Here is a 21,618-nt window from a genome sequence, read left to right on the forward strand (position 1 = left end):
GTTTGATCAGACACTTTTTAGATGCCCCCTTACCCCAACCAGTAAATAGCTCTTTGGGCAGGCGGCCTACACCATCTTTGATGCGTTCACACACTCCTCCAGGGACTCACACAAAGATCTAAATGTATTTAATAGTTGAAGCTACCTTCTTTTTCTGGTGTTGTGTTTAAGCTTTGAGCAAAAACCAGAAGGCTGCTTCAAACTATCTGAAACTTGCTTCAAGCTTGCTGAAAGTCACAGTTAAAGAAGAATTTTGTTGTCACTTCTGTTTGAGACAGAACCCGGGCTGTGGTCGGAGTAGGAGGTGAGCTACTGGCTGGACTCGGTTTGCAAAGTCTGAAACCAGATCTGAGGAGCTTGCCAGGGGCCAAACTCTTGGTCAGGGAAATGCTTCTGGAGTTTTTACTGACCATGGTGAATAGCATTGTGGACAACCAAGAGGAACCACTGGAGCATGGCCAGTAAGAATGATGCATGTTGGGACGGTGCTGGAGAATGGGCACGATTGTTCGGCACTGTCCGTGGGGCGGCGCAGGTCACATGAACAAGCACAGAACGGGCAAACGGTATTTCTAGTGAATGTCAGAAGTAGAAAAAACAATAATGTCGTCGTGTATACGCGTTTAACGGGTTAATACAAACTTATGAATATGTCTCTTATTCATTTGACCAAAACATTTCATTTCAATCTTTCCCCAGTTTTACACCTTTTCTAATGGTACTAGAGGCAGAGTCACATGCCCGCAACTGAAGCTTTTATGTTTGGATGCCATTACAGGTAGCAATGGGATACTTAACAATGACATGTTTATATGTTTCTTTTGAAGCTATTCATTTCTTAAAACTTTCACAGTGCAATGAAAAGTTGTAGCCTATGTGTAAAACCTAGCTAGCTGGTGTGGTTGGTATCACAACAGCGATGCCTATTAACATATATAATTTTGGTTAGGGCAAATAATTTTGAAATATTATTGTAATTTGATGTTGTGATTTTCTATTTTCTTAATATTGCTTAAAATTATGAAATACGAGTTTTTGGTTACCTAAGATAGGTTTCATTGTCTAAATGTTTAATTCCAATTGTCATTCATTTGTTATTTTGAATATATTGATATTCTGTTTCTGATGCATAATCATTCATGTTCAAATTTGATATTTTTATGTTAGGCTTCTTAGTTTACTTATGGGACATTGTTGTGTTAAGTTAGCAATTAGATTGTATAATAACATTTTTTAAAAAGCCTTATCTAACAGAAATCGAGGGGAGCCTGACACACACACACACAGTTGATGCCTTCATGTTTGTATGTCTTCACAGTAACGGACCAGAGCTCCAGCACAGCCTCTTACTTCTTCATTTGAACATTGCCAGAACACAGCACAGGATCACATTCAGTAGACAGGATAGACAGGTTAATGCTGGCTGAGTTGTTTCATCTTACAGGATTACTGACCCTTCCTGATACCATCTGCTATGGCAAATGTCATATTACTCCACATCACTTAATGCATTTCTTTCCCAGTGCATAGCCCCACATATGCACTTTTAGATACAAATGATAATATAACCATTTAATATTGCCGAAACACTTTGTCTACACTTTCTGTTTGTGCTGTAAATATTAAGGCACATGGAGTAATAATAACTGAGATTTTTCTGCCTGAACATACAAGAAAGGCTCCCACTCTAGGCAGTTTTAAGAAATGATTGAAAATGTATCTTTTTAAATTAGCTTATTTATATTTTGATCTTAATTATTTTTATGCTTGTTTACTTTATTCAAACTATTTCAGTTAGCTTCAGATCAAGGCATCACCTCAGACATTCCAAAGTATTCCATTTCTTCATTTAATCTGTTTGGCTGGACATTAATTTTGGACTAAGGCCTTGCTGCAGACAATATAAGGTACACTGTGCATTTTTAAACATCTTTTCAACCTTTACTGAACAAAAGCACTTGTCTCTCTTTCCATCTCTTTGTCAAAGGAGTACTGGCTACAGCTGTTATGAAGTTGTGTAGCCTGTGAGCGGCAGTTTCTATTTGTAGTTGAGCATCACTATCTATGCATGGTAACCCAAGGCTTTCTCCTAGACATTGATGGTTCAACAAAGGAACGATAATACATGGTTGCTCTCCAGTGACGATGCATGAGGAAGAGATTATTAATCCCAATGATTCTATCGGGAGCCCTTTTATCAACGATTATTTACAAAAAAAATGGAATGGATGAAACATAAAATATTTACAAGTTACATAAATGATGCAATATTCAGTCCAATCATGGCATTTTGATTTCCTACAACAGTCAGTCACGAAGTTTGCCCCAAACTGGTTCACATTACCTTAGCAAGGCTTACGTAGGGCTAGACATGAGAAACTTGCCTATTAAGGATCCCGGATCAAAGAACACTGATTCCTCTGAACGAAGACATAATATTCTCTTTTGAAAATACTCCCCGATTTAATCTATTTTGTTTTGTTTTATGATTGAATTAATATCTCTGCCTTATCCAATTCGGTCATTGACAAAGAGTAAAACAATCAAGTAAAGATACTTGATTTAAACATTTAAACATTGCTAACAATTTAAACTGAACCAACATGCATTTATCATTATCATTTATCATTGCTTAAATCTATTTGTTTCCCTAATGTTTTCTCTTCTCCCCATCGATGGCTAAATTCTTTAACAGACAATTAGTCAGACAATTAATAAATGTCTTTAATTCTTTTATATATTGATAATTTATATTGTTGCTTTCCCATAAAATTTTTTAAGGACAACGGAATAATCCTTCTTGGGGAAAATAGAGTTAATATCTTAAAAAGTGGGGTTTTCACCTCTGAACCAATATTTTACAAGATCCGTGGCACTTTTTTTGCAGTACCAAATCAATTCTAGAAGTGATAGAACTATATGAATCCTATACAGACACAAAATGTGGTTGTACAAAAGTGAAAACTAGTTGCGATATCAATTTTTGAAAATTAGATTTCTTTGGGTAAATATGATTTTTGTTTATTCATTTGCTTATTGTAAAACATTCAGCAACAAATATTTACATGAATACATGTTGTAAATTATCCTTAGGGTTCCTTGGACATTCAGTACAAATTCCAACCCAATAGGCAATTGGCGAGGCTTAGAATACGCATACAAAGAACTCAAAAGTGATGAAATTTAGCTCAGAGTGCCAAACTTCAAATATTTGTAACTAAAAAAAACATGGGAGTAGAATATTGTTTATATTTTGTGTGTGTGCGTGTGTGTGTGTGTGTGTGTGTGTGTGTATATATATATATATATATATATATATATATATAGTGCATCACCTGGTTGGAGGCATGCTGCTAATACTGATATCTTTGCGCCTTGAGGCCTGGGAGCTACACCCTCTCATTTGCCAAAAACCTTTAGTAGCAACAGATGGCAAACACAACAATGTTGGACTTTTACCATTTAAAACTCTAAACAGATTATAAGCACAGGTCACCTGGCACTGTTTATTTCAGTTGCTTTGCATGATTTGTCATTTGCCAGCTCAAGAAATGTCAGTGACTCACATGCATACTTGCTTATGCTACTTGGTCTCTTTGCATCTCCTGGCTGGGCAGCATTTGCATGTCTCTGTTGTGTTTTGTTTCCCCCTCTTAAAACATTTTGTGTTTTAAATACAGCAGAAGTGTTCTCCATTTTACCAGGCTTCCCCATCAAGAGGAATAAAGTAAAAATAGTTACACTGGCACTCTGATAAGGGAATGAAACATTTCTTTATTGTCATTAATATCATATTTCCATTTAACTACATTGAAGGAGTGTTTTTCCAAGTAACCTAAACTGTCTGTATAAGGCTGTATAATGAAAATAAAAATAAATGCTGGATTAATAAAACATAAAAGGGCATATATCACATTGTGAATACTATGTGTGTGTGCGTGCGCGTCACTGATGTTTCTGCTTTTCCCACTGCTCTGGTGTCAAGGTCTTCTGCTCGAAGGCATGGATCTCTTTCAGCTCGTTAGCCAGGCAGCTATTCACAAGCCTAAACAATCAAAAACAAATGTCCTTCAACAAACAAGCATTTTCATTTCATCTGCCAATCTTCTGTTCATAAATTGCCTTTTTATCTCCACTCTTTCTTCATACAATATTCTTCCACATGTGAGCATAACGTATTGCCATCTTATGCCTTTTAGCCCTTCACATTATTATTTAATAAGCTACTTTCTATTAACTTAGACACGTGAGCAGACAATGGATATTTTCTCAAGAGATATTTCCACAAGTGCTTCTATTCCTGTTAAATTATAAAAACTGCTACTTTATTTTTTAAAACAGATCCCAGTAACAGTGCTCTAGGCCAATGTGTCCATAGGCTAAAGACAAATTTAACAAAATAAGAGCAACAGGAAAACTACAAATTACATAACTATCATGAAAAATGTTGAAGCCAGTATTCCTTTCCAGCTTTATCTGCCTACCCTGTGGCCCACACCACATTATTCCAGAATGCTGGAATTCTGTCTGAACATCTTGGTGATTTCACCTACTGAATGTGCCACATCCCACATTTTCTCTAGCGTCTTTAGATCAATGCTCCACTCTACACCCCTGTGCTCTCCTTAAATCAATGCTGTCCTCAGCAGTGTCAAGCATCATCTCACCGGTGCCTTTGCAACAGGGGCTTTCCTTCAAATTGAGGAGAAACAACAAGGACCTTAAAACTTGCAGCACATCTGTTTGGAGATGTGTCCTCTACGTCCTAAGACAGAGACAAGGATTGGTAAATTGCACATGTGTAAATCCCCAGCCAAGCCAGCCAGCACACATGCAGTACTGTATAATAGTCATTATGTGGACGTGACTGTGGATCCATGAACCGTCATGCACATGACAATGTCTTAAAACGGTATTCAGCTGTTCATTATACATACCACGTGTACAGCACCGATTTCGGTGATCAATTTTTCACGAATGTGATCCGCTGTAACTGCCATGTCTCTGAAAAACAAGCGGTTTAACGTTCTTCACTACCGGAGAAGAAAAGGGGCGGGGCAAAACCAAGACACGCCTCTAACGCGTCAAATGGGCCAATCAGTAACAGGGGTCACGTCCATATGGTACAGAAATATAGCGTCCTAATTATTTGCCTAACGTAAAAAAAAAGCACAAAACTGAATTAAGTCAGCAAACTTCAAGCGATTCTTCAAACGCTCGAACCTATATTGTATTTTACTTTTTACCTGGGAGATGTGCGTATTATTTATTTTATTTAAAAATGTTATTTATTGATGTTTGACAGGCGATATCTAACGTTACCGACAAGTAGGAGAGACAGAAGAACTTTCACGAATCCGTAAACGCGATACCCGCCAGCAGTTAATGAATTTTAGTAAACATTTACCCATTTTTTAACCAGGTGCAATGGGCAGGCCAGCGGATTTATTATATCTGGCTAGCTAGAGTTAGTTAGGCAGGGACTATTACGATGGTTGTGGAGGTGGAGCGGTTCTTTGGGGTGTACATGCTGTACTGTACCAACCCCAAACACAAAGGTCGCATCTACATCGGCTTCACTGTGAACCCACAACGGCGAATATGTCAGCACAACGCCGGCCGACGCGGAGGGGGAGCCAAGAGGACCAGTGGCAGAGGGCCGTGGTACGATCTAGTGGCGTGATCAAACGATCCGGCGCCACTGCAGCGATTACACCTGTCCGTGTGTTAACCAGGGACGGAACAACGTCCTGTTAATGCGTTAATATCTTGTTGATAACTCTGCGATTAAATTCTGTTCTGATAATCGTTATAGGGAGATGGTGCTCATCATCCATGGATTTCCAACTGATATCGCGGCTCTGAGGGTAGGTGTGAGTTGACACTAAAGTTTTCACAATCGTCTCTTGTCTAAGAGAAGACCATGGGTATCTTTTTTTTTTTAAATTAATTATTTTTTTTTACATGCATTTGTTTTGCACCACATGCATTCTCCTCCTAGAACTTCATCCAGGACTATTTTTTTGGGGGTAGCCAATTTACTTAAGCTCCATGTTTTTTGATTGCGGGAACTCGAGGACCCCGGAGGAAACCCTGATGTGAGTGGAAGTAATGAGCACTACGAAGAATTGACGGTTTATAGGGTTTGGGCGTCATGTTTTCCAACTTCACCCCACAGCTCACGACTGTTACGTGAAAGGGAAACGGGGGGGGGGGTCCTGCTTTTGATCTAATGTCTCGCCTCTCTTCTTGCGTTCCCATTTCTCCCGCAGTTTGAGTGGGCGTGGCAGCACCCGCACGTCTCCCGCCGGCTCTCCCACGTGGCTCGGCGTGCTCGCAAGGAGTCCGGCCTGCACTTCCACTGGCGTGTTGTCTCCAGCATGCTGCGGGTGGCGCCGTGGAGCCGTCTCCCCCTAACGGTGCGTTGGCTCAGGCAGGAGTACTGGCTGGACTTTGAACCCGGGCTCCAGCCACCCCTGCACATCCCTCTGACCTTCGGCTGCGTCCGCGCTAAGAAGAACCAGCAGCAGGAGGGCACGGAGCGAGAGGAGAGCCAGGTGGATCAGTGTCTACTATGTGGAGAGATTGTGGAGGTACGTTTACTCCTGGGTGCCGTTGCAACACTTGCGTACAAGCCTGTGTCTTTTTTTAAGACCAAAGCTTGGAGATAGTCGCTTGTTTATCGGGTGCATCTGTGAAAAGGTGTTTTTCCCTGACAGGTTTAAAGATATTGATGTTATGAGTTGTGTCACTGACATGTTATTGTTTAGAGCATAAAATGTTGTGTTGTTTGTTTTGTTTTGTTTTTTTTAACCCAGGCTTCAGATAGACTGTCTTGCTTCCATCCTTCTTGTAAGATGGTGTCTCATCTGATTTGCTTGGCTAAACATTTCCTGAAGTCAGAGCCCTCGCACCTACTTCCTGTGGAGGGGGTGTGTCCTGGGTGCCATAACTCAGTGCTGTGGGGTAATTTGATTCGCCACAGAAATGGTTGTTATGGTGATCTAGAAGAAATTACATCACGTTCTCCGCAGGTAAGTTACCTGCCAGCTGCAAGACTATCTTGTATTTAGTGTAGTTCATTAATTTATCATAGCGTAACATACAATTGGTATCTTCAACATTAAGGCTGGTTTATACTTCTGCAATGGTTTATATGCTTTAACATAACATGAACATGCGCACTAGGGGCAGCATCCAAACCAGAATGTGTAAACAAGCAACAAAGAAGAAGGGCTCATGCTCAGTGGTATCTCTGTACAGAGTGAAATATTGCAGAAGAAAAAAAATACTGGAACTTTCTTTGCTCCTAGTCCAGGGTCTTCCTTCTTGGTCTTAACAGATGTGAATTTTTTTCTTGCATTTGCCTTTTTATACAAATATCCAGACCTCTGCCTTAGGTTTGTGCTATACCTATCCAGTTAATGCTATTTTCATTATTCTTGTAATATGTTGAGGACTAGTCATATACATGCTTGTAATGCCGTACTACTTCTGACAGCCAATCCTAAAACTGCTCCGTTATGTTTTTTGTGTTAGTTTGGGTCGAGTACAGTTTTGGGTCTCTTGACCAGTGACCAACACTAGCATATGTGACTCACAGCTATGTGGATTTGCACAACACACAGTTGAGATTTGTGGTGTGCGCAAGCTTCTGCATGTTGCGCTCACCCCAACTATTCCCTTTACATGGATCTTCACAGAAGTATAACCCAACCTTTTAGTGATGCTGTGTAGTTGCACTTCACCATAACGTAAGAGTAGCATTTAACAAGATGTTTGGCTAGCTGTATCGCAACTCTAATTTTCTTAAAATTGTTATTCACACAGAGCCACTGGGCCGATGAGTTACAGAGTTGAACTGAACAAAATAACAAAAAAGAAACCAGAGCCTGAGGACCAACTCGCCACACGAACAAATCAGAAGGGTGTTTTGGGTTTTTTTTTATAGGCTGTCTGGAAATGAAAGGGCTTTCTGTGAACTGTCTGGATGCATCCCTGTTTTTAGACTGATTAAATCATGTTCAAGGACCATGTGAATCCCACATCACAGGACAGAAGTGCTTAAGCAGTACCAGATCATGCCCGGATGACCTAATTGAGATCATTATGGTATATGAGATGCTAAACCTTGGACTTGTATGTGGATAATACAAGAGGGGTATTCTAGAAATTGGTTTGGGTGTGTGCCAACCTGTTAATCAGTGTCAGCTGCACCATGTTAATTTATTCCTCTGAGCAAAACAGTGCTTTAGGTTGAGCCAAATCCAGCTGAAATATCCCCAGTAGTTAATGTGTAGTATTTAAAAAAAATGAATTAATTTGTATTTATTTGCTTACGGAACAGTTGTTTCTGGCAACAAAATCACAAATTCTGTTCTGATTAACTTTCCTAAACATCAAAATATATTTATTTTGTATATTAAGTCATTAAAATAGGAATATTTGTCGGCCAATAAAATAAGCTTATATTTAGCACCACTGTTTTCGGTGTTTTATGTATTTATTTTCAGAGTTTTGTAATCTTAATTTTTCCACTGATTAATTAAAATGTAAAAAATAAACAGCAGTAGAAGTAAACAGAAGCAAGTCTTTCTTAGCTGCAGTAAGAATAAATTCTTTACACAATGTCGAGGTTCCAGCTGAAGTCAAAGTGGACATTGTGTCCTGTCCCTTCATGTCTTAAGAACACCTTCTTAAGAAAAAAAGATGGGCAAAAGGGAGCTACAACTTTCTCTGTCCCAGCTGTGCATTACCAGAGGATTGCTTTTGTGAGCTGATGCGTGAATGATGGCATGACAAGAGTTGTATTGCAGTATTAGCTCTCTGTAGTTTTTGCTTACATACACGTTATATAGCGGGAACAATGACTCCAGTAACACAAGCTATAGAACTATAGTTTTTTAAAAGTAGTATTGATTATGGAGAATGCAGCAATTCATTTGATACATGTATTTTCCTACCTAAAGCCAAATAAGCATGTTTAGGTCATCTAAATGACAATCCTTGGAAAAAACAAAAAATTGTGACAGGCAATATAGTAATGTCTACTTGCTGTCTGGCATCCAATTCAACTTCTCCCACTGTCTCTCATCCATTTCTGCAGAATTTCATTAAATTAAGTCTTTATTCCTTAGCTTCAGCAATAATGAGTAGTTGGCTAGGTAATATTTATAATTCAACATTATATGGAACTTTTTACTATATGACAGCCATAAATTCATAGCCAGTTAATAGCATGGCCATACTTCATGAAAATGGTCCCGAGTGCTGTTCTGGTATTTGTCTATCACAGAGGAGGTGTGAATGGGTTCACAGTGATCACAGGTTCCCTTAGCATACCTACCATATCAAAGCATCCTTCGCATACATACCATGAATATTCATATATTTAAATCCCAAGACAGTATTTCATAGTATGCTGTCATGTTATTCTTAACGCGGTATGAGCAGCCATAAATGACCTTGCAGTGGAATGCAGCTAAGGTGGCAGCGAGAGGCTCGTCCCCTTCAGTACTTCCACTGACAAGAAAGGATCGATAAAGTCTATAGATAAACATGAAATGAGAAGTTTAAATGAAAGGGCATGGGGCTAGGCTCTCAAACTCCAAAGCTGAAGGTACTGGGCCATAATGCCTTATGGCTTCTCACATTTAATGTTTCACATGTGATTTCATGTAGGTTCTCACACTGAAGATAGCATCACCTGCACTCCTATACAGGCTTTCATCTGGCAGCAAACCGCACAAAGGAACACAGGGTTATTTGGGGCTTTTGTGGCGTTTTTTTAGGTCCAGAAAACATAACGGGGTCTAGAAAATCCTTTGGAGTACCTGCATTAGGACGAAGCAGTTATTTCTAAAGAATGTTTTGAAATCCCTAGTCTTATCTATTGGGAGATGTATAAGAATGCCATGGTCTAACTACAATCATAACATCTGTGAATTTTTCTACCACAACTCTGGAATCCCCAAAGATGTTTCTGCCTGGCAGCATAGTTTACATTCCTTATCTAACACATCCTATTCAGAAGATTCTGACTGATTAGGTATGCTAGATCTCCAAGAGCAGTGCCTGCTATAGCTCCATCACAGAGAAGGCAGAAAAGCATTGTAAGGTGATGGCTTTCTTGCTACTCACTTGAGGCATTTGGGTCACGCCATATCTCACCTCCCCTTGAATACTTACTGTAGGAAGGTGAATGTTCTTTACAGTTATTGCCAAACTCCCAGCAATTATGACCTACAAAATGGCAAGTGCACAACATAGTGACGTCGGGGTTAGTAAACTCCGCTCCAATTTCTTCTGTTAAGCGCAAAACATGGTCACAGGGAGAGGTCACACAAGGCCACCTCGCCTAAATTCTTGGATTTTGCTAAATGTGGTTCAGAAAAGCTCTGCGCAGGCTGTTGTTTCCCCAATAGCTGAAAAATGATTTGTAGTGCACTTCATGTTTCCGACCAGAACGTACCATTTTTATACAACTAGAGGCTTCGTGTGCCCTCGATAGCTCTAGAAGTCTTTAAAAATAAGTGCTTCTGGCCCATGAATGATAAACTCCTGATGCAAATGTAAATTCTGTGTGGATTATGGAACATGCAGGTTAAAAAAGTTATCACTGTTTATTGTCCAATTGTCCTAAAGCAGGGTAGATCCATAGTGCAAATGGCTGTTCATTATCCCTCTTAATACATAACTACTTACAACAGTGTGACACAATATTTACTTTGTTATTGGCTTCTGCCAAGAACTGTAGTTCAGTGGAACTATAACTACATTGTAATATAGATGTATAGCAACATAGAGTACTAGACTATCCTATGTAGACACCCTTATAAAGAAGTCACCATATAATGTGTGATATTGAACTTGATGATGTAATTCAGTTTATGGATATAGCTTGTTTTACTGATTACATTTAATGCTTCAATACTATATTAGCGGCCAGCTAATATTTACTGTGGTTTAGTTCTGAACTAAGATGGACTTTTATATAAATGTGCATAATCTGTTATAATTTTACAATTGTTAGATTTTTTTTTATTTGCACTGTTGCAGATTGGGCATAATCACACTGTAGAGGTATGGGAAAAGGGTACATAAAATATTGTGGTGCAAGTCTGTTTCCAAGTTTCTCTAGCTAGACCATTAGTGCCTTATCCTCCAGCATCTCCAAAAATACCATCTCTCAAGCTCCTCAACACCCAGTACGTTTGCATCCTATAAATTTCACATTTGAACGTAACGTAAACACACTCTGGGCCTGAATTTTCTCTGTGTACTTTTTTAAAAAGATAACATGAAACCTAGGTCTGCTTAATATATATTTGAGCTCAAATCATAAGAACTATTCCTAAATTTCATAATAAAAACTTACATTTATATTTAACTTTGTTTATTTTGTATGACATGTGGATGCAGCCTATTTGGCTAGACTTGTAGCTAGTTATGTTTATGAATACATGAATAAGATTTTATTTTAGAAAAAAGAGAGAGAAAAACCTGCTACCTCAGATCCTCCATTTTAGACATATCAGCTGCCCTTTTTCTAATGCTGTCTGTAGCAGGTATATCTCAACTCCATATCTGATAAAATTATGAATTGCTATTATACAAAATTTATTAGAATTAACTGTAAACAGTTATGCTGTTTTTGTGGTAAGTGAAAGAATGTGCCTTTAATTAATTTCATTGCTGGAATTAACCCCCTCCTGCCCCCCAAAAAAGCGTTACCCATAGTTCATAGTTTGTCACATTTAGCTTTTTTTCCCCGTTAAGCCACATAAATCTACAACTATATTTATTTCATTTAGGCTATGTTTATAAACATTTAAGTTATGTCATACAAATGTAAGAATAGTACAGTCACGATATTAAACACTATCCAAAAAAGGGCATTACATTTTTAGTTACATTAATGTTACAGATTCAGTATACACTTTGTTAGCATATGTATACAATATGTATATGTATGAGATGCATGACATGTTATCAGTTCGATTAATTAAATGAATTCAACAAATTAAACATATTATAGAATTGTATTAAAGAGCTTACAGCTGTTACTGAGGACCACGGGCTGTATTCACAGCAATGACAGGCTGAAAGAAGGAACATAACACAGCAAAGTTAAGAAGCGTCACCACTGATCTTAAACTGCTGAGAAGTCTGGAATTGCACGTGAACTTTTACTGGGTTCTTACCACGCTGGTCCGTGGGGAGCAGCACTGAATGACTTTGCAGCAGAACGCAGCCAAGGTGGCTGAGAGAGCAATCTGAGCTGTATGTGCCAGCATTTCTACTCCCACGATGTGGTCATACGTGTCCTGTGGAAAAACAGAATTAAATGAAGGTACCTAGTGTAGTCCTACAATCTGTCTGAAACTATGTCAAATTTGATGTAGTGTAGTATTTTGATAATCTGCCATTTTGAAAACATGTCCCGTGAACAAGTGGCGTGATGTTTTGTGTAAGGCTGTGTTCTGTAGTTGCTGCTGTAATAGAGGGACTGGATGTAAACACTGCACTGGCACAAAAAGCTATATTACCTTGAGTCTGTAACACATAGGATCAGCCAAAGTCGTATTTCTGCTGTCGTTCCAGCAAATGTTCCACAGCAGAATGCCTGTGGCATCCATAAAGCAGAACACTGACACTACACACATCACAACCTGCACTGCCAAACAGGCCTTCAGCTGTGAGGAGACAAAACAGGCATGCACACAGACAGAGACACACACTTTTAAAACATTGCTATGACATAATCGTGTATGAGCTGTGAATGTATTCTGAATAACGGCAGCTATTGGGCAAGATGTCCAGGTGGTGTGTCAGTGCTTCCTTGCTTACTGTAGGAAGATGCAGGTTCTGAGCACCTACTGCCACACCACCAGCTATTAAGCCCTGCAGGATTGAAAACAAATACACACTAGAAATCAGATATCAGATACTGCATTAAAAAAATAACCAACTGTATCATAATTAGATTCTGGATAAGATTAGATCAGATTAGATAAAGATTTAATTATAAGAAAATAGATTTTAAACTGCTAATACTTACAAATAAAGCCAGGTTCCCAAAGATGAGGTGTGATAGCCAATCCCCAAATACTTCTACAACACCCAAGGATGTAAATCTGACACTCATGATAAAGAGAGCCAGCATAATCTGTGTTAACTTTGGGAAATGACATAACATATATATTATGAAAGAGACAAGAACATTAAAAGTAGGTCTAAATGTGATAGGTTTCAACTACAAACCCCTAAAGCTTTAGGTTCTGCCTCCAGGTACTTGTTTTTTTGATGGGGGTCTCTCTGAAAGGCGACCTCCACTAGGGCTCCTGTTTCAGTCATGGAGGTTTGGTTTGGGGGACCAGCATTCTGAACACCACAGTCAATAATCTCCACCTCACCTTCTTCTGTGAAACAAAACCAAAGCCAATAAGTTGGCAGTCACCAGTGTACCAGGCACGTAGAAATACTGCCCCCCCCCCCCCCCCCCCCAATAAAATTCTTAAGTATAAGTTATCCTAAGTAAAACGTGAAACAATTACACTGCTCCATTTATAACATAAGCACGTAGTATTATATACTGTACTGTTTCATACAGCTAGCATTAAATGTTAAACATCAGTCGAGTGGCTACGAAAATGAGCTTTACTTTTGAGAGAATGTTTATTTTGCTGAGAGTCCCTGGCAAAAGTGACTGTAGATATGCTGTTTCAAATTAAACGCCATGTAGATCCATAAATGCATATCTCGATGTTCCTGCTTCTTTCTATATACCGTTCGTTAAGTTCATACTTTACTATCATCTCCATGCATGAACAAAATATTCCAGCGAGCCGCGGTCCGATTCTGAATAACAGTAGACATTATAATTAGTTTGTTTTAAAAAGTTGCAAAATTGTTTGAATTACATAACAGTCCGAATTTCGGTTGCATATGAGAACATAAATCTAATGCAATTTGTGATTATGCGACGAATTGCGGTTTTCGAAAAGGACCTTGCATTATCAGACGTCTAAAGCTGAACACATACCTGACATTTTTTGCTCTCCCTGCGTCTAAACGTCGATCAGCCTGGTGCGTAAACTACACTCCGAAGAATTTTGCCTTTTCACTGGGCGTTCTTGCATTTTTTTTTTTCGGGGGGAGGGGGTGCCATTCTCCAGTGCCTCCCCGGCACAAAGAACAGACGGAAAAGTTTGGGGTTCAGAACCATGTCTGATGAGACAAAGTCTGCTAAGAAACGTCAGTAGAAGTGTATTACATTTAAAGTTACTGTGGCCCTTATTTAAGATGTTTCGTCTACGCAACGAGGAGTGAGGTGAACGGCTAACAAATGTATGTGGGGAAAAAAAGAAAACCCCAAGGAACCACAGAGATTCAATTTATGCTGGTGTTGTACACAATAAATAAGATATATAGTAATAAAAACACAGTGTAGCTCTATCCAGAGAAAGAAACAAATATAGAACTACACTAACTTCCTAACACAAAAACAGTGACCCAAGAAAAACAGCAGCCACGCCCTACCACCAGTACACAAAACTGAAAGAAAGATTCTGTACTGTAAGGGTTGGCACCAGGCCGAGACCCCCTCCGGCCACCAGGGGGAGGCTTCGAGTCAAGCACACTACCGATCAGGCTTGATGCACAACAGCTGGGCTAGGTCTATATAAGCCCAGTGACCCAGTCCCTCAGTGCTGGGGCTTTGCTAAAGTTTTGAGCCAAGCTCCTACCCGGTAACTTTGGGTGAGCCCTTGTGCTACACCTCTCTTCTGCTCTGCGGGGGTGTTTGTGTTTTCCTTCTCGAGTCGCTCTCTCTCTCTCTCATGGATTCCCTTAGCCATTAAAGTTCCTCTCTGTTTTTGGTTGGGAAGTTTAGGAGTTGGTTTTCCACAGTGCATCGAGGCTGCCATTGTTCCTGTGGAGTCCTTTGTTTTCGCCCCTTTTCCACGCTCGGTGTGGTGGTTAGTTTTTCCTTCAGTTTTGTCGTCCTCTTTTCCTTTGAAGTGCGATAAATGTGCAGATAGTTTTATGGCTGCCGCAGTCTAGCGGGGGCTCGTTCATCTCGCAGCAAAGCGGTTGGGGTTCAACTCCCTACCGTTGGTTTTTCATTTCTCTTGATTTACCTGTTCTAAGATCTAAGTGTTTTGCACACGGGGCTATCACCATTAAAACGTGGTAGCTCACGCAGCAGAGTTGGTGTCATCACCTATCTGTCCTGGGTTTGAGCACCATTACAGATGCACTATATACAACAGCAGCCAGCATTACAAGGGAAAAGAAAACTCAGTCTAGGGGGGAGGCTAGGTGGTACACAGCGAAAGTTACAAACAGTTGTAAAAACAAAGAACTCTCCAACCATGTAGTGCTCTCACTCCCCTTCAATTCTACAATGAGGGGTCTTTTCAAGAGTTGGTGGGATGGAGCATAGGTTAGGGGAGACTGGCAATGGTTAGAACAGCATAACTTTCATTAATAAGGGATGACATGAGAATGTTTGTTTACATTTCTGTTTTACAGTCGCGTCATGCAATGTGCAGCAGGTTTTCAATTGCTTTGACCATTCTTTAAAGGTCCTGCCAAAACTGGTCGATCATGTACAATGCCCTACATACAACCACTGGTCACACTGCATCTCATTGTGTGTGTAGCTGCTCCACAGAAGTATGTGGCCAGAAAGGCCATGAAGACGATCCTTTATATTCCACTTTAACAAGGCCATAAAATGCCTAACACACAGCTGACAGCGATGCTCGGAGAGTTGGACTCGTCAGAATTATCCATGTACAGCATGCCTGTGACAAAATTATGCTCTCTAATGAAATGACTTTTTAGGTTTGTAAATCCAATAAAACAGAAATGACTAACAAATCTGATAGAATTACAGATGTGAAGTTGCCAATTTGTGTGGTAATCTGTAGTAGACTGGATTAAAAACTTCCACAGGAGTCGTTGTAAAAACTACAAGCAATAAATGTGTTTATTCCAGGTTAGTAACAAATCACATCTCAAGGAAAATTCTAAAAACTAAATTATTCCTAATTTGAAACACGACACAGTAACTTTGTTACTCCCAGGGCCACTGTCTTCCCTGAAATACCAAACAAAACTAAAACTGCACAATCCACCCAGAACTGAGAGCTAAAAATAATAGCATGACTTCATAAACAAATTAAACTTGTGCCATCTATGTGAATATTATTTGTTGGTGATAATTTATGTACTTGTACTATTTATGGCATTACCACAATACAGACAAGGATAACAGTACAATTCGTACATTCCTAACCTGCTTTGGCTCCCACATACCGGCCCATAATTGTCCTCTTGATCTAGAGACAATTACCAAACAACAGAAAACAAGGATCCAAAATAATACATAAATAAAACTAATATTATTCGACAGCAAGTCTTCACTGCTCAATTTAACAGAACCTGGTGCCAGAGGTTACCAGCACATGGCACACCGTAAGAGAACAGTTTTTACCACTGCCTCATGCACTGGGCCATTTGCTGAAAAAATTAAATACATTTTTGTTATGAAAAGGTCTTACAGTTTATCTGCTCTGGGAAAAATCCTTTTTTTAATTAATGAAAGTTTGTATTTCACCCAGTTTTGACCAAAAACCTGGATGCCAATACATCAGTCATTATAAAACATTAGGAAACCTTCATGAAAGAGAATTGTCTGTCCAGAAAAGGCATGTCAAAAAAGCCTGGCTGAACTTGACCCTGTAGGAACCAGGATCTGGAGCAGGCATGCACTGAGGAGAAATGTTAAAATGTCAGGGGACCAAGTCATCTCAGAAAAATAGCATACATTTTACATTTGGAACACGGAAGCATATAAGTTTATTCTAGTAAAGCCCCAAAATAAAGGTATATACACTGAAAATAAGCATAACAGATCCCCTTTAAGACCTGCTACTTGGTCGGAATGGCTCCTGCATGCACACATCTGATCTACATTCTCCCTTAGCTTGAGACACCACTGCCAAGCTTCATCTTTGAGTGGAGTTTTGATCCAACCGTTAGATGAAGGATGTGCAGGAGGCGCCAGTTTTGAGAAGCATTTTTTTTGCTGTACTCCCATCCTGTCTCACCTCACATGGTTTGTTGTAAGCTTTACTGCCTTTGTGTGGGAAGTGTCATTATCCTGTCTAACTGGCGAAAAGCGATCTTTTTCTTGGCCATCATCACATGCTTTGTGTACATAGTGAGATCAACAGAGACCTGTTATTCAAAGAGGTCCGTGGGCCTGTAAAATATCTGCGTTTACTGAAGTTTTCAGCAAAACCTCCAATGCAGTGTGACCCTAGTCCAGTGAGTCAAGTTTTCAGTTCACCAACTACAGCAGAAAATACATTTTCAGTAGATTAAAAGTGTTTCTGCTAAAGTGGATGGTTAATCTCAATTTTCGCTTGGTCTAATGCAATGGAGAATGATCAGTAGGGGGCAGTGTCGGACAAGGAATAAGACCACTATCCCATCCGTGGGAATGTCTGAGAAACAGCTCGGTGGCGTTCTCCAGGGCGCGCGTTAACAGAATGAGAATATGTTACATGTTGCAATGCCTGTTTTTAAGGAATTTGGGATTAAAAAAAAAAAGATTATCATATTGCGGACTGAAAAGGCTTGACAGCGAGATCTAAATGTTACTATAAGGAATAAAGCCGGAGTATCCAGGTGAGTTTCCAAGTTCATGGCAAAGGCGTGGACTTTCACTCTATAAATAGGGTAATAAAAAATAGCAACAGACTATTGCGATGTTGTAACATTTGTTGATGTTGCAACATTTTCTTCTTTATAATTTTGGCCCCAGTGATTCCCCAGAAAGCCTTTCAGTTTTATTTAGAGATACTATTGTGATCAAAAGTTTAGGTCCCAAGAAGAAGCCACTTTGGTCTCAGGACCATTGGAGAAAAGGACCAAGAATGTAGTCAGGTGAGCTATCACTATCCTCTCTTCTGGAAAAAGCTCAAAAACATTCGAAACAGTGGCTGTAGCTCCACAGGGTTTGAAACCTTCATCATGTAAGACCCCTGCCTTCACGGGTTTGGGGAATATTCTCAGTCAGGCTTAGTCTTTGGGATATTTTGAACACCGATGAACTTACATTCGATTAGCAAACAGCAATAACGTTTTCTTCTAAATAAACATGGCTATCATTTATGTCTTTGCCTCCCATTGTGATTCTGTACTTAGTGATTCTGAATTCTTTTGTGCTTCTTAACTACATTTGCAACGGAACATGGATACGGTCACATTTTATATGCTTTTCTTGTCACAGTTTTCCAAGGTTTTCATTCACCATGTAACTTTCTAAGTCATTTAATGCTCTATGTGTAGAGAAAGCATATTTCGGAATGCTTCCACGATCTACTTTCGATAGGCTACAACTTCTGAAAATAAATTGTTTAGATGTGCAAATATGGTGCAACAAATAAAATGTAATCCATGTTCTTGCTTAACGTTTTTAGGCCAGAGCTTGTGAATTTTGTGTTTATGTAGTTATTTAGAACTGTTGGCCTTGCTGATTGCTGCAGTCCCTGATCAAATGTTGAATATAAAGAGTGTGATATGTAGACTAATGTGTAAGTATATATAGGCATTCATTTAGGCTAAATCAGTAAGATTACATAAATAAAATACAAAATAAAATAAAATCTAAAGGACCACAGCTGCGCCAACAAAAGAAATAAAAATGAAATTACTGGTCAAATAGGTATATTATTGTATCTATTCTTGTTCTTCATTCAGTTATGAATTGATCCACTTTAAACCAGTAGACTAAATGTTACTTTACTTAAGGATATGGATATGAAAGTCGTTTCACAATTACCTAAAGACTGAAGAAAATGGAACACATGCATGGATGACTCCAGGAAAAATAAGTCACTAAATCTTAAATGTCTCATAAAGGTCAATCTAAGAAGACTGGACACCTGCAGTTTGTAGCAATTTGCACAATACTGCATAAAATGAACTATGTTTTTATGAAAATTTGTTCGAACTTAGCATTCACTGATGAGAGGTCTTTAGGCCTAAGGCCATGACCAATGCATTTGCTGTGTCTCGAACTGCGTATGAACTCAGTCCATGGCCCTTTAAATACAGCAGGAACGGTGTGCCTTCGTAGTTATTTGGCGTCATACTTTCCAGTAGCACCAATCAAAAGCTGCATAATCGAGAGCACAGGCTTCCGGTTCAAGATGAGACAGTCTGCGAGCTAGAGAAACGCTGAAAGTTCAATTATGGTGCGCGGGTTCTCCAAGCTCACCAGTGTTTGCGCAACAGCTACCCATCTTGGAGAAAAGAACGAATGTTGTAGTCGGAAACTATGAGCAAGGAAGACATGGTATGCCAACCAGCCACGGTGAAATTCACAATTGATAGCATTCTTAAAAAGGAATTTGATGCAAACCGCACAGATTCGCAGCTCGAACCTGAAAGCAGTTGTTCATCGTACGAAGCCCGGAAATATGGCCCTGAGTTGTCAACCTCCAAGGAAACAGGTAACAGGTGCAGACCTCTTTAGTCTAAACAGACTAAATATTTGAATGCACTCAGGCTTAACTTTTACACGATTGCGGAAATGTTGGGGTCCTTAAAATGTTCTTAGATGTTCTCCTTGCGTCCCGGTATTTTAAAAAATAATCTATAATAACTAGAGGTTTTTGGGGCTTTTTTTCCCCAGCGCACAGATATACCAAAGAATATGTCAGCTTTCAGAGCATCGCCTCTGACAACGACGCAGCCCAGGGAGTGCCCGAAACGTATCCAAAACGTGACGCTGCAAACGGGGACAACCGCATCCATCAGCCACAAAACCAGAAGAGCAAACCAGCCGCGAAAAAGAAATCGCGCACAATCTTCTCCAAGAGGCAAATCTTTCAGTTGGAATCTACATTCGACGTTAAACGATATCTTAGCAGTGCCGAGCGAGCGTGCCTTGCTCATTCTTTACAACTAACAGAGACGCAAGTCAAAATTTGGTTTCAGAACCGCCGGAATAAATTAAAACGGCAGTTATCCACAGACTTTGAAGCGCAATGCTCTGTCGAACATTTCTCCGACGCGGCAAAGATGATGAAATTACCAAATCTATACAAAGAAAGCGTTGGGAGTAATATTTTGGGAGGATGTCTTTTACCAATGCCTGTCCCGGTTATGTGCCAAGGAAGCACTCCTTACCTGTACCTTTCCAACGCCAGAAAATATTTCAGCCTTTTTGATGGAGGTGCATGAATTCCTGTAGCATCTTTCAGACTGTTTTGCCCTGGAAGCACAGCCCATCAGTAGGCCTACGTTCAGATATGTGGAATCACTGCTCTGGAAAGTTGCAGCCTACGGTTAGTTGCACAAATAATGCGAACAAATAAAATGGCTGTTTTCCTATGCAATATGTAAACATGTAAATCTTTAACAATATCATTTTTTTTTTCAATATAGGGGAAGCTCTATCACGTATTTTTCACTTGTCACAATGTTAAAGCAACATATAAAGCTCTGTTATAGTACAATAAAATCCCAGTGCCTAGCTGTTGTTTTCCGACTGAAATGTCTTTGAAAGTTTTGTCAATTTGTAGTCCATTTACCTTACAGGTCTTAAATTGAATCGATGAGTCTACTAGTTCTGCAATTACCTGACTATAATCCAAGACCCACGGACTGCTAATTGACAGACTTAATGACCTTACGGACATTTGCAAGAGAACATTAATTTCTCTATGCATTCTTAATTTAAATGATGTGGAAATAAGTAGTAGAAGTATTTACAATAAATAACATCAAAGTGAACCGATATAATGGGTAACTTTGCAGGTTTGTGTATTTGTAGGAGAACCGATTGAAACCGCGCGCGCGCGCGCGTGTGTGTGTGTGTGTGTGTGTGTGTGTGTGTGTGTGTGTGTCGAGACTGTGTTAAGGTCGAGGAGAAACCATCCCAAGGGCCTTGATGGACACGTTAACGAAACTTTCCGGTCCCGTTTATACTTTTCTAGCGGAGCCTCTCTGTCCTCTTCACAGCAAATTAAGAACGTGAATGCTGTTAGCCTGTGCTTACGTAGTCTTTGAGGAACTAGTTGTTTGTTCGTTCGTTTGTTTGTTTGTTTGTTTTTAAAAATGTTTTAAATAAAAAAATATTTGCGTTGATAAGCGATACCCATCTCACGTAGCTAATGGTAAACTGGATATTTCTGTCATAATTAACGCCACTGTTATAAATTCCTTGTTACAAAAACACGGTCGAGTTTCACAGTTTCTACTGCATTTCTCTCTTATTGCTATCTGTGATTATGTATAAATTAAAGCAGATTACAACATAAAAACATATTAATTGTACTTATTTATACAATACAAATAATGACTCTTAAAATGTTATGATGTTTGCCAGTGTTCATAACTGAATGTCCACTAAAAATTAGAGCGAAAAATATGATTAATTTCTGTTACTACCGTACAGGTCGCTAATTTGTTCAAACGGATGAGTGCTTTCAGCAATGCTACTGGTGCTTATAATTTCACATCGTCTAAAGTAGTTGGTAAGAGGAGCCTAAATTCAGCTTGATTTGTGCCATTCCCCTTTAAGGGATCTGAAATACA

The 21,618-nt window shown here is 39.4% G+C and overlaps 4 protein-coding genes and 1 long non-coding RNA gene across 6 annotated transcripts; 3 read left to right on the plus strand and 2 right to left on the minus strand.

The window, feature by feature from the left end:
• The first annotated feature begins 117 nt into the window (after positions 1 to 117).
• Positions 118 to 1,335, plus strand: LOC113577331. The gene is made up of 3 exons (XR_003410617.2): positions 118 to 566; positions 700 to 778; positions 1,319 to 1,335. It is a non-coding gene; the product is annotated as an uncharacterized LOC113577331 (long non-coding RNA).
• Positions 1,336 to 3,754: 2,419 nt separating this feature from the next.
• Positions 3,755 to 5,054, minus strand: zgc:112271 (uncharacterized protein LOC553698 homolog). The gene is made up of 3 exons (XM_027009929.2): positions 4,938 to 5,054; positions 4,668 to 4,765; positions 3,755 to 4,045 (listed from the first exon to the last, which is right to left on the minus strand). Exons 1-3 carry the CDS (start codon positions 4,998 to 5,000, stop codon positions 3,946 to 3,948), a joined length of 261 nt encoding a protein of 86 aa, XP_026865730.1. The 5' UTR covers positions 5,001 to 5,054; the 3' UTR covers positions 3,755 to 3,945.
• An 81-nt stretch (positions 5,055 to 5,135) lies between these two features.
• Positions 5,136 to 8,486, plus strand: slx1b (SLX1 homolog B, structure-specific endonuclease subunit). Its single transcript, XM_027009925.2, has 5 exons — positions 5,136 to 5,664; positions 5,816 to 5,867; positions 6,273 to 6,593; positions 6,819 to 7,034; positions 7,831 to 8,486. The coding sequence occupies exons 1-5, from the start codon at positions 5,492 to 5,494 to the stop codon at positions 7,858 to 7,860; spliced, it is 792 nt and encodes a 263-aa protein (XP_026865726.2). The 5' UTR covers positions 5,136 to 5,491; the 3' UTR covers positions 7,861 to 8,486.
• A 101-nt stretch (positions 8,487 to 8,587) lies between these two features.
• LOC113577338 lies at positions 8,588 to 14,489 on the minus strand. Of its 2 annotated transcripts, XM_035519766.1 has the most exons (8): positions 14,045 to 14,489; positions 13,264 to 13,421; positions 13,061 to 13,177; positions 12,850 to 12,903; positions 12,549 to 12,695; positions 12,204 to 12,326; positions 12,058 to 12,101; positions 8,588 to 10,242 (listed from the first exon to the last, which is right to left on the minus strand). In XM_035519766.1, the coding sequence occupies exons 1-7, from the start codon at positions 14,049 to 14,051 to the stop codon at positions 12,063 to 12,065; spliced, it is 645 nt and encodes a 214-aa protein (XP_035375659.1). In that variant the 5' UTR covers positions 14,052 to 14,489; the 3' UTR covers positions 8,588 to 10,242; positions 12,058 to 12,062. The 2 variants fall into 2 exon arrangements, with proteins under 2 accessions (XP_035375659.1, XP_035375658.1); XM_035519765.1 differs by lacking the exon at positions 8,588 to 10,242 and having other exon boundaries at positions 10,604 to 12,101; positions 14,045 to 14,487.
• A 4,735-nt stretch (positions 14,490 to 19,224) lies between these two features.
• Positions 19,225 to 21,318, plus strand: LOC113577347 (homeobox protein HMX3-B-like). Its single transcript, XM_027009942.2, has 2 exons — positions 19,225 to 19,529; positions 19,712 to 21,318. The coding sequence occupies exons 1-2, from the start codon at positions 19,355 to 19,357 to the stop codon at positions 20,260 to 20,262; spliced, it is 726 nt and encodes a 241-aa protein (XP_026865743.2). The 5' UTR covers positions 19,225 to 19,354; the 3' UTR covers positions 20,263 to 21,318.
• The last annotated feature ends 300 nt before the right edge of the window (positions 21,319 to 21,618 follow it).

Source organism: Electrophorus electricus, chromosome 19 (assembly GCF_013358815.1).
Source record: "Electrophorus electricus isolate fEleEle1 chromosome 19, fEleEle1.pri, whole genome shotgun sequence".
Lineage (NCBI taxonomy): Eukaryota > Metazoa > Chordata > Actinopteri > Gymnotiformes > Gymnotidae > Electrophorus > Electrophorus electricus.

Coding starts and splice junctions, on each gene's coding strand:
- zgc:112271 (XM_027009929.2), bottom strand. CDS start 5,000: ATGGCAGTTACAGCGGATCACATTCGTGAAAAATTGATCACCGAAATC. Junction 4,766..4,937: donor AAATCGGTGCTGTACACGTG/GTATGTATAATG, acceptor TCTCTGTCTTAG/GACGTAGAGGACACATCTCC. Junction 4,046..4,667: donor CCCCTGTTGCAAAGGCACCG/GTGAGATGATGC, acceptor TTGATTGTTTAG/GCTTGTGAATAGCTGCCTGG.
- LOC113577338 (XM_035519766.1), bottom strand. Junction 13,178..13,263: donor CAGAACCTAAAGCTTTAGGG/GTTTGTAGTTGA, acceptor CATTTCCCAAAG/TTAACACAGATTATGCTGGC. Junction 12,904..13,060: donor TTGGGAACCTGGCTTTATTT/GTAAGTATTAGC, acceptor TCAATCCTGCAG/GGCTTAATAGCTGGTGGTGT.
- LOC113577347 (XM_027009942.2), top strand. CDS start 19,355: ATGAGCAAGGAAGACATGGTATGCCAACCAGCCACGGTGAAATTCACA. Junction 19,530..19,711: donor GTCAACCTCCAAGGAAACAG/GTAACAGGTGCA, acceptor TTTTTTCCCCAG/CGCACAGATATACCAAAGAA.
- slx1b (XM_027009925.2), top strand. CDS start 5,492: ATGGTTGTGGAGGTGGAGCGGTTCTTTGGGGTGTACATGCTGTACTGT. Junction 5,665..5,815: donor ACCAGTGGCAGAGGGCCGTG/GTACGATCTAGT, acceptor TAATCGTTATAG/GGAGATGGTGCTCATCATCC. Junction 5,868..6,272: donor CTGATATCGCGGCTCTGAGG/GTAGGTGTGAGT, acceptor TTTCTCCCGCAG/TTTGAGTGGGCGTGGCAGCA.